Below are 12,727 nucleotides of genomic sequence, written 5' to 3'. Positions count from 1 at the left end.
AAAAAAATCTATGTTGTGTATCTTCCAGCGCAAAGACAATTTAAGGATGGAGGAATGTAGTGGTCAGATGGGTTTGATTGTTAGTGGCTGCAGGATAGCTCAGTTGGTACTTTGGGGGGGGGGGGAGCTTACTAGAGATTCAGGGTGCCCAGGTTTGAATCCCAGTCTGGTCCATTGCATTTTTCTCCCTTCCTGTACACATTCATGAGGAAATGGCTATCATTACAATTTGTAGAGATATCATAGGCAAAACCATTGGAAATGTAAATATTTCAGTTTGGCTTCATCATTACTGTGTAAAAGTCTGAACCAAGGATTACATAATAGACCACTGTACCAGCTTCCAAAGTATTTAGACTGAAATTCCATATGTGGGGAGGAATATTAGTGGGGAGAAATATCAGTGGGGAGGCATATCAGTGGGGAGAAATATCAAAGATGGGTGCTATTCCTTTGTGTATCTGAACAAAATCTTACAAGTCAACACTGCACTGATATCGAGATTCTTGATGAACACCTCTTGCCTTAACAGCCCGGTTTTCAAATGATTGGATGCTGGAGCAGTATAATGATCCAAAACACAGAGTCCACCATTTAACAGTTGTACACCAGAAAATGTTATTGTTATAAATACTCTTACGAATAACTCCTCTAGCGAATCCATTGTTTGGACTGCCCAGTCCACTGAAAATTTGACGTTGGACTGCTCAGTCCAACATTAGTTTCTAATGGACCAGTTGGACTGTCATATTTGCTGGTATTTATCTTAACTTGTAATTATTTGCAAGAAGTTTGTTCTTCAGAAAACCAGCGCTCATTAATTTCTGACTTATCTACTTATGCATTGTTTACACGAAGAATTTGAATCGCATTAAACGTAAGTTGATGCGAATTAAATCTGAACTGTGTTTTTAATGTGCATTAGTTTACTTTGAATTAAAATTTACTATCGTGATTTAATGCGAATCAAATTTACTTCGCATTAGCTCCGTGGGAACGCAAAGTGAAGCTAATTCGCATTAAATGTACATGCATGCGTAATGACAAATTTGGGTCACATGCATCACACCCGTGGTCAGCTGTATATATTAATGTTAATTTTTTAATAATATATGACGTCATAGTAGACTTGTACTACATATTAGTAACTAAAAATTGTGTCACAACAGTAGTCAGCGGAATGGTGAAAGAGACATTCCGAGGTATTTTAAAACTGGTCTCATGAAGAATTCGAAGCATGTATTGTCTAGAATGAATGCTGGTTGTCGGAGGATATAACAAGTAATTTCTTGGGAACATATAAATAAACACGACAAAACTCCATGTGTGTAGATCAGTTACATGTACATTATAAACATGTACAGTATATATATAGGCCTAGTGTTTTGAACGATGAATTCTGTATCTACCCAATATTCATTAAAATATCTATGAAAATAATTTTCAATAATATAGTCTATCCTTAATTCATTACCCGCACCCTTTAATTTAGAGATGCATACGAATTTGATGCGCATTAGTTTACTTCGCATTAAATATTACCGCCATGTGAACGCTATTTAATTTGAATTAATTTAATGCGCATTATTTTACCTCGCGTCAAATTTAATGCGAAGTAAAATTTAATGCGCATCCATGTGAACGAGGCATTAGTTTCAATTAAGTATCAATAGCATAAATGTTTTACACATAAAAACTATATGCCAAGTTTGGCCCTGCCCTGGAGTCAGAACCTCTACCCCGGAAATCATAAATGTGCAGTTGTAAAGAAGAAATCTTTTGAAAATTGGTCCATATTTGGCAGTTTTTGCTCAACCCCGAAGGCCTTGGGGGTGCAGAAGTCCTGAAATTTAAATTTAAGTACCCCTAGTCCCAAAGTTCAACCCTCAGACCAAAATGTTGCTTATAGCCTTAGGCAACATTTTGGTCCTCAACCTCAGTCAATAAATGTATTATTTTTTTAGCTGGGCGTCTGGACTTGAACCTGATCAACAACATTTGAAACATTAAAAAGGGCATATTTGAATATCAAAAAAGATATTTCACAACTATTGACAAATCATTGAAGACCACCACAGTGAAATTCTGGGACAATCCATGAGTTTATAGGAAACTTGATAGAGAGTAAGTCATCTTGAATACACATGACCAATTGAAACTTTCAAAAAAAGAAGTCTAAAAAGTGAATGGAACTTGGGCTGCTTCCACAGAGAATCAAACAACTGCAGCAAGTACCAGTCGAAAACTGAATAAGATATGAAGGAAAAACATGGAAATTCAAAATATAGTTTCAAATATCGTACTTTATTTGGATCAAATTTAAAATCAACATGTCACAATTCATTAATCCACACTCTTGTCTGCTTTCTATGTTTCCTTGCAAGCAATAATTGAAAAAAAAAATCCATTGAAATTTCATTTCAAGGCGACATTCATTCTCTTCCTGCTACATTCAATTGTGATCAGTGATGTACATGATTTTGAATTTTATTATTAATTATTAGACTAGTACATTATACAAAAAAGTGCCAAAATTCTCACCATATATCCAGGTTTGACAAAATTAAAACCAATATGGAAAAGACATTAATTTCAAATTATCTTGAATATTGAGGCTTGTATTTCTGAAAATGGTTGACTTACAAAATATCAAACCTTGCATTTCTGTTAAGTTAAATGTAACAGTAATTCAAGTGAAAGATTAATAAAAATTTTAATAAATCTAAAAAAATTTTTTTAACAAATTGTAAATTCAATAATTTTCGGGAACAGAATGTTATATTTCTCAATGCTCTGATCAGAGTTTTATTTGATATGAACCTATATGGTACAAAATATAAAGATTAGATGTCTGTATTGTTTGTATTATAGAGAAATATACACAGTGGAATCATGGGGCAGTTTGCCGATTTTACAACTTACCCCATGCTTAAGTACCCCATAACACAAACAACCATAACATTTATTCCTGAAGTAGTATCACAAATGTGTAGTAACAGTTATTGTAAAGACTCCTCCACATTTTCATTATTTCCATTGTTTAACATGGAAGATTTTTCAGGGTCTTCGCTGTTCTTAGACACCACTTTCCCTGTTTTGAGGTCTATTTTATTAAGTAGGCGGGGGCCAGACACTGCTATTGCTAAGGCTCCAATAGGGGCTGTGATAATGATAGAGAGAACTGCTATGGTGAGAACACTGGTTCCAAGGTTAATCAGGTGGGGATCACCCAACTTGATGGCAGCGTCCAGGGCCAATCCACCAATAGCAGCCTACAAAAATCCAAAGAGATGAATACATGTACATTTTACCTGCTTTTAAAGGTTTTCTTCAAATTGGCGCAGATGGCTTCCTACATTTCATGACAAAAGTAAAAGACAGAAGAAATACCTGTACTGTTGCCTTGGGAAACCAGGCAATAGCAACAAAAATCTGCTCCTTAATGGAAAGACCTGACCCAAACACTACGCAGAATGACACAACAATTCTCACTCCCAGACCTATAGCTAGAACAGCTACACCCAGACCTTGAAAAGAGAATTAAAAATACATGTAAATGTTCATCAACCAATTCTTCTAGTGATGCTCTCAGTAACAACCATATCAATGAAATATTTCAATTCCTTATTTGATAAGCTTTGCAGAACCACTTTGCATACCACAGGCTGTCGATGTATTAAATACATGTACATGTATATATAATACAAAAATTGTGTTCCTGTAAACAAACTATTTTATAAAACATCAAGAGTCTGTGTTACATACATACTTCAAAGTTCTGCTATTGGTAAGAAGTAACAGCAAGTCTGAGTGAAGAATTACGATTTTTTCTCTCATCTGTACACATGATGAATATTTAAAGGAAAAATAACCAATGCTGAACGGATTGACATGTATCTAATTACTGCATGGTTTCAATATAAAGAAGTCAATTGAGTTCCCTGGGTGTTTATTATTTTTTCTTTATAGAAGAATCATTTTGAATAAATATATGTGTCAAGAGGTTGTATTATGAATTTCATCTGGATGCAAGGTGAAGATAACGAACAGTGATCAATCTCATAACTCCTATAAGCAATACAAATAAATAGTTGGGCAAACACGGACCCCTGGACACACCAGAGGTGGGATCAGGTGCCTAGGAGGAGTAAGCATCCCCTGTTGACTGGTCACGCCCGCCGTGAGCCCTATATCCTGATCAGGTAAACAGAGTTATCCGCAGTCAAAATCAATGTGCCAAGAACGGCTTAACAATCGGTATGAAACACGTCATAAATAATATATATTCTTTAGTTTTGTTCTATATCATTACCTAGTGCACTCAGATCAATGTTGTCAAAATTGACTGCTGCGCCAATAAGCCCAAACAACATAGGCTGGAACAACATCCATAGAATTCCTACCACTTCAGCTATGGTATCCTGAAACAAACACAAAAATTATTTCAATGAAGTACTGATTCCATATGTAATGGTTTCCTTTTGTTTTACACATAATGCATGCATTTTTTGTTAAAAATTCAATTCAATTATAAACTTTTAATATCAAATTCTGGAGTTGATAATCTACGGAAGCCGATAGGTGCCAGGGTATAGAATTAATACTTATTTAACTGGCGGCCGCCATATAAATTAAGTGGCAGCCGCCACTTAATTTATCTGGTGGCCGCCAGTTAATTTATGTGGCGGCCGCCAGTTAATTTATGTGGCTGCCGCCAGTTAATTATACTTTGAAAAACGATGCTGCGTCTTCTAAATCTTTCCAAAATAATCACTCAGCGATACGAATGACATTGTTTTTGCAATTGGCAGCCGCCATATATAAATTAAGTGGCGGCTGACAGTTAATTTATATCGCGGCCACCAGATAATAAGTGGCGGCCGCCACATAAATTAAGTGGTGGCCGCCACTTAAATAAATATTAATTCTATACCCTGGCACCTATTGGCTTCCGTAATAATCAAATATCATTCAGATTCTGATATTTTTGTGTAAATGAATAAACTGATTAAAATACTCACTGGTTGCCCCTCCTCCCTCTCCTTCCTCCATCTGAAGGCAGCAACAAATGCCAAGGTCAAACAACCAAGGGGACCAGCCCCAGGGAGATGGACAATATCACTTCCAAAGGTCGCCATTAGTCCCGCAGCAAATAACAGTAAAGATCGGTAAAACATCTTGCTAGTCTGCTCAAGAGTTTAGAAAGATAATTTCTTTTACTATCAAGTTCGTAAATTAAGCAAAACTAAATACATTTAAGTGGATAATTTACAATGGCTTGAAATGATGTGGAAACCACATACGATTATGATGACTTACTCCATTTTTGGATGGAAAGTACCAAAGAAAGACACCAAACACACAGCCAAATGCTATACCCAGCAAAGCCTCCAATGGACCCTTAACTATAGTAAGTGCCAGATCCCCTAAAGTGAAGGTAAAGAAATATTGGAAACATTAATTTATACTTAGAAGTTGAAACTCTCTCTCTCTCTCTCTCTCTCTCTCTCTCTCTCTCTCTCTCATAAAGCATGAAAAAGTGCTTAACATGTATTTAAAAATTTGAAAAACAGAAAATAATTTTCTGGCACCCATTACCACAACATTGCATTTATATCATAATCAGATAAAAGAGGGATTAAGAAATATTGACATCCAATTCATGACTAGCATATACACTACATGCATTAAGAATCTGGATTACACTAGCTAAACCCTAATTCAAAAAGTGTCCCAAGTTGCACACAAATAATATGGATTATGTGTGACTGCACTTCTGTGTGACATCAATGTAGAAACTTGCCCCACATATTTTAATACATCACGCTGGAGGTACACCTTTGTACTAGGTCAGCTAATCCCCTCTTCACCTTCTAGCTCTGAGTCACCACTGAATAACACTTTGATAAAACCTGAATGCAGCTTGATGTACATATTTGAAATCAATTAGAATAAACCCTTAAAACACAGAACCATTGTCAATCAAACAACCTGAAAATGATTGCTTTTTCAATGTGTTCTAAGAGGCCTTGAATTTTTTTTTTTTTAAATTGCAAAGTCAGCAACTTATTGATATAAAGATTTTAAATTCTATCATTTAAATATGGTTGTGTAGAGGTCTCATTACTGTGGCCTAATTAATAGTTGAGATGATAAGTACATATTCTTCAGACCAATAAGTTGTCTGCATTCTTAACGAAGTAATTAATCTACTGTGCAAAACCTTGCAATAAATATTGAATTGGCTAAGGGAGGGTTATGATTTTCCATCATTAAGGGAGAAGCTCCATGCAGTTATATTTAAGTCATTGATCTATGTGAATCTATCTTGCACAATGATGTTCCTTTATTTTTTGCTGATAAACATATCTTGCATACTTTCACACATTTGCGTAACTCCAAAAGGAATGCCCCCAGCTTACAGTGAGAATATTTACTGCTAGACTTAACAGAATGCAGCATTGAAGTACAAACAAACCTGACATTTCTTTAATACTGATAAAGGGTCAATATTCTGCTAAAACTGATTTAATTACTGAATAGATAAAAATAACTGAAAGACAGAGTAGTCTCTCCTTGACACTATTAAGGATCATTAAAAAATCATTAACATATGAATTGATGATATATGTATTTATGAATATTCTTTGTTAAAAAATATATACCTAATAATTATATAGTTTTTTTTAAAAACAAAATGTACACTGATCAAGCATAGATTGTGAGCAATGCATTTAGTGATAAAGATCGGATGGTGTGGTCGTCATTATGTCATTGAATAGAAACATACTCCCTGTCAATGTAGGATTTATGATAAAACAGTATAATATGGGACCTCCTGAGGCTGGGATTACAACACCCAGCTAGACCTCCTGCAGATTGTTTATTTCTTTCTCATTCCACCACTTCAAAGCATCGATATAATCATATTGACATTTAAATTCAGAGTCTCACGCCAGCAAACATTGTCCTCTATTGAACTGAACACAGCTTAATGCATAAATGGCTTTGTATAACATAGGCTATTTACAAGTTCTGCATTTATTGAATTTTTCAAAAGCCCATTTTCCTTGTCAACAGGTTAAATCTTCTGTTTACCACTTGGATCTGATATATACCTCTTGTAAATGTGTACATTCACTGAATAGAGACGAAAACATACATAGAATTCCTTCTGTTATCAAGGTTGCAGCTTTCCAGGTGGGCTCAATCCTCCCTGGTGTGAAACAACTGTGCCAATTCCATATCTCCACAAAATACACTATTCCCACAAAATACACTATTCCCACAGAATTCACTATTCCCACAGAATACACTATTCCCACAGAATACACTATATTCCCCATATATGTTTGCTGTTAAAACTATCCATGGAACTATTCAAAGTAAACCAGGTCTGCTGTGCGCAGTGACATAGTGAGCTATAATATGATAGATAGGTCTGCCCTACACAGTGACATTGCAAGCTATAATATGATAGACAGGTCTGCCCTACACAGTGACATAGCAAGCTATAATATGATAGATAGGTCTGCCCTACACAGTGACATATCAAGCTATAATATGATAGACAGGTCTGCCCTACACAGTTACATAGTGAGCTATAATATGATAGACAGATCTGCCCTACACAGTGACATAGCAAGCTATAATATGATAGACAGGTCTGCCCTACACAGTTACATAGTGAGCTATAATATGATAGATAGGTCTGCCCTACACAGTGACATTGCAAGCTATAATATGATAGACAGGTCTGCCCTACACAGATACATAGTGAGCTATAATATGATAGATAGGTCTGCCCTACACAGTGACATAGTGAGCTATACTATGATAGATAGCTCTACCCTACACAGTTACATAGTGAGCTATAATATGATAGACAGGCTGCCCTACACAGAGACATAGTGAGCTATAATATGATAGACAGGTCTGTCCTACACAGTGACATAGTGGGCTATATAATATGATAGACAGGTCTGCCATACACAGTTACATAACAAGCTATACTATGTTAGACAGGTCTGCCCTACACAGTGACATAGTGAGCTATAATATGATAGACAGGTCTGCCATACACAGTTACATAATGAGCTATACTATGTTAAACAGGTCTGCCCTACACAGTTACATAGTGAGCTATAATATGATAAACAGGTCTGCCCTACACAGTGACATAGTGAGCTATACTATGATAGACAGGTCTGCCATACACAGTGACATAGTGAGCTATACTATGATAGACAGGTCTGTCATACACAGTGACATAGTGAGCTATACTATGATAGACAGGTCTGCCATACACAGTTACATAATGAGCTATACTATGTTAGACAGGTCTGCCCTACACAGTTACATAGTGAGCTATACTATGATAGATAGGTCTGCCCTAAACAGTGACATAGTGAGCTATAATATGATAGACAGGTCTGCCCTACACAGTGACATAGTGAGCTATACTATGATAGACAGGTCTGCCCTACACAGTGACATAGCAAGCTATAATATGGTGGACAGGTCTGCCCTACACAGTGACATAGTGAGCTATACTATGATAGACAGGTCTGCCCTACACAGTGACATAATAAGCTATACTATGATAGACAGGTCTGCCCTACAGAGTTACATAGTAAGCTATACTATGATAGATAGGTCTGCCCTACACAGTTACATAGTAAGCTATACTATGATAGATAGGTCTGCCCTACACAGTGACATAGCAAACTATACTAGGTCTGCCCTACACAGTGACATAGTGAACTATACTATGTTAGAAAGGTCTGTCCTACACAGTGACATAGCAAGCTATACTATGATGGACAGGTCTGCCCTACACAGTGACATAGTGAGCTATACTATGATAGATAGCTCTACCCTACACAGTGACATAGCAAGCTATACTATGATGGACAGGTCTGCCCTACACAGTGACATAGTGAGCTATACTATGATAGATAGCTCTACCCTACACAGTGACATAGCAAGCTATACTATGATGGACAGGTCTGCCCTACACAGTGACATAGTGAGCTATACTATGATAGATAGCTCTACCCTACACAGTGACATAGCAAGCTATACTATGATGGACAGGTCTGCCCTACACAGTGACAAAGTAAGCTATACTATGATAGATAGGTCTGACCTACACCGTGACATAGTGAGCTATACTATGATAGACAGTTCTGCCCTACACAGTGACATAGTGAGCTATACTATGATAGATAGGTCTGCCCTACACAGTGACATAGCGAGCTATACTATGATGGACAGGTCTGCCCTACACAGTGACATAACGAGCTGTAATATGATAGACAGGTCTGCCCTACAGTTACATAACGAGCTATACTATGTTAGACAGGTCTGCCCTACATGGTGACATAGAAAGCTATACTATGTTAGACAAACATTTATTGTACAGTGGTTGTTTATTACATTTATGCTAATCAGAGGGTGAGCAAATTTCATCAAGGCATAGATGGTGCATACCTCCAAATGAACACTTTATGGAAATCAATGATTAGAAGAGTACTTGGTAATGCAGAAATCCTACTTTGAAGTCATAGTTTTACACAATGTTGACTCAATAAGATAATGGTCTAGCATCAAATTATGTTGGACTGGTTTCCATTTTTCAATGCGAATACTTGAATTGTCATTTGTTATCATATAGTCATTGATAAAGGAGATATACATAAAGTTAACAAAACGTTTTCTTGACTACAAACAAGTTTTGTACTGCTCTACCGTTCCATCAAAGGATTATATATGACAAGTTTTGCCCACAAAAATTGACATTCATGCTTCTGTTTTCAAATTTAAGGTGTGTTTTGTGCAAGAATCCTGAATCAATTCTGTTGTTATTCTCAATTTGATCAAAATGACATAGAATTGAAATAATACGATATCTTGCTGCTATTTTTACATAAAATGGCTATTTTTTATGCAGTTATTCTTCTAGAAAATATCAAGCACAGGCTTGGACAAACTTTATGTTTACATCATAGATTTATCCTTCCAGTTCACCTTATACGATTGAAAGATTTAGTTTTTCTAAACCTGTGCTCAGTGTTGTCTGAAATACATATGTTCAAAAAATTAGCATTTCAATCCCGGCTGCGACAGACCTAAGTCGTTAAAACAGGTAGTGACAGTTCCATCGCCAAATGCTCAGTATCAGGTGTGAATGTCATGGGTCCTCGGAGATGACCTTAAAAAAGGATGTCCTGTGTCACAGTAGGTGTGGCACACCAAAGAACCCTCATTGCTCAATGGCCATAAGCGCTGAGCATAGGCCCAAATTTGAAGCCCTTCACCAATCTTGGTGACGTCTCCATATGAGTGAAAATTTTTCAAGAGAGACGTTAAACAAGATACAAAAAACAATCAACTAGATTTGATCATAAATGAAAAACTGGGTTACTCTCAATGTTATGTACTCCAAATGACTAAAAATATATCATGCAAATAATGTGAAATTGTATTGGACATATTTCCTTTATGAAATAAAAGTTTGATTTAGTCTTCTTTTATAGCTTTCAAATTTTGAGTTTTACGTAACGGCCCAGTAAGGCTGCAGTTATTACACATGTATAGTCTTTTTCAAAACTTATTTCTTCCAAGTATTCATAAAAAACTGAGGCATATTACATATATAATTACTCACCATCTTAAATTTTTGTTATATTACAGTATTTAGATTGTGAATTAAAATTATGAAATATTGTAACAAGCTGCAAATACATCTGTGCAATATAGCAATATTTTTGAGGGGTGATAATTTTGGCTTAGTTTAGCAGTTTTGTATTTTTAAAGCTAAAACACCCATGCAAAAGTGTCTGCAATCATAATACGCATTTTCACAAGAACCATAACTCTGTATAGCAGTGGTTGCTATGTCAAAGATACATGTAGCACTCTTCAGCTTGGGAAGTAAATAAACTACTGGGTTTTTTGTCAGTTGTTTCTTATAGCAATAAAAATGTTTTACTAATAAGTGATCAACACTTAAATGTCGCTTATAAATTATGTTTTTGAGTTCAATGTCCGCCAAAATACATTCTGCTAAAATTATTTGTATACCAATGAGATAGAAAATCGCCAAAATTTACACCCACTGAAAAAACCATGCTATGCAATACTCATGCAGTAATGCAGTAAGTAATCAAAGAAAGGAATAACATCCAAACAAAACCTCTCTTTGGTAAAAATAAAAGAAGTAGAGAAATGTTGGATCCAAGAATGGCTTGTTAAATATCAAATTGAAGAACGATTTATCTCCAACTTGAGAAGCAAAATTATGAATTTCTATGACCCATGAATATAACATGTATCAAGTTTGATTATCTTAGCTTTCTAATGGTACAGTGAATGTTTCTATCTTGATTTTTCCCAATAGAATATTCATGTAACTTTGATCTTGGCCTGTGACCTTGAAACACAATTATAGGTTTCTTCCTTCTTCCTTTATAATGTTGAATACCCTTCTATCTGTGTTGTGCCTAGAGAATTATCCATATAAGTTTGACCCATGACCTTGAAAAAATTGACTTTCTCTAATGGGAACACGTGTATCAGGTTTGATGATCCTATAGCATTTCAAGTCCTGTTTTATCTAAATCAAAAGGTGCTGACAGATGGAAGACAAACTGTGTAGTACCATAATACAACCCATCCATGAGGGATATATAAAAACCTGCTACAGTATAACTTTTGATTTTACAAATTTCCCCTAAAATGTTATGGGATGTATGTTTTAATAACAAATTATTCATGTGAAAACAACTAAAAATAGGATTAATCAATTTGTTGAATCTAAATGGTGCTCCAATTACAAACCTGCAATATAATACATGACTCTCTACCATGTCATATTTGTTCTTGCTGTACCTGTTCATAGAAATTGAAAAATTTCATAAATGCCTTATCTAGAAAATTCAATATCAAATTATATGTCATTGATTTACAAAACATGTCCTACAATCTGACTCAACAAACAGCTAGAGTTCATCTGGCTGTCTGCAAACAGCCACCCCAGCATGGCATTTCCTATCTTCTGATGCCTGACAATTTATTAAATTCATTTTGATGTAGAATAAAATTGATGGTATGGAATACATTCCTCTCTGTGTGATTGGAACAGCAGGGGGTCGGTGTCTCTATAAGCACGCACCCGAGTGATTCTGTGTTATTGATTCGGTTTGGGGGAGGCTGTTCAATCATGCCTATTTGATGAACCACACATTATGCAGCCATTACCTATCTTGGTCTCTGATATCTCTATTTGCCATTCTCATTTTTCTTTTTCTTTTTTTGTCATAAGCTACCTGAACTGAAGCTATTGGACTGTAATTGAATTTTATTATTTGCTTAGCATTGGGTCCCAATGCTATCTATCTGAAGTAATACCAGTAGGGGGTAAAACAGATTTCATTTCTTCTGTGATTTTATGATCAATTATACACCACTAATTTTTTAAGCATTCTTGCACTATAGTTTAAGAACTAAGTGCTTCATCTAGTCTGCTGTTTTGGGTTTTTCTAAAATGTTTCTGATAAATTGTAACATGAACCAAATTTACTTTGCAGCATACGAACTTTAAAAACTGTTATAGTCTTATATTTAGAGAGCTTAATCAATCTAATAATAAGAATATTGCTGTATCATGTACAAACAAGAATGATCAGCAATTATTTTTAATTCAGCTTTGTCATTGAAACTATAT

General features: G+C 35.5%; 1 protein-coding gene across 2 annotated transcripts in view; it reads right to left on the bottom strand.

The window, feature by feature from the left end:
• Positions 1-2,283: 2,283 nt before the first annotated feature.
• The window catches only part of LOC125670123 (sodium/hydrogen exchanger 9B2-like), a 39,290-nt gene continuing 28,846 nt past the window's right edge, over positions 2,284-12,727 (bottom strand). For both annotated transcript variants that reach the window (XM_048905103.2, XM_048905102.2), the window contains exons 7-11: positions 5,320-5,426; positions 5,022-5,186; positions 4,313-4,421; positions 3,391-3,527; positions 2,284-3,272 (exon numbers count right to left, since the gene is read on the bottom strand). In XM_048905103.2, coding sequence (XP_048761060.1) covers positions 3,000-3,272; positions 3,391-3,527; positions 4,313-4,421; positions 5,022-5,186; positions 5,320-5,426 — 791 coding nt within the window. In that variant the 3' untranslated portion in view covers positions 2,284-2,999. The remainder of the gene's footprint in view (positions 3,273-3,390; positions 3,528-4,312; positions 4,422-5,021; positions 5,187-5,319; positions 5,427-12,727) is intronic.

Source organism: Ostrea edulis, chromosome 4 (genome assembly GCF_947568905.1).
Source record: "Ostrea edulis chromosome 4, xbOstEdul1.1, whole genome shotgun sequence".
In the NCBI taxonomy this organism is placed as follows: domain Eukaryota; kingdom Metazoa; phylum Mollusca; class Bivalvia; order Ostreida; family Ostreidae; genus Ostrea; species Ostrea edulis.
The sequence above is the reverse complement of the archived record's forward strand: the minus strand, read 5'-3'. Positions and strand labels throughout refer to the sequence as shown.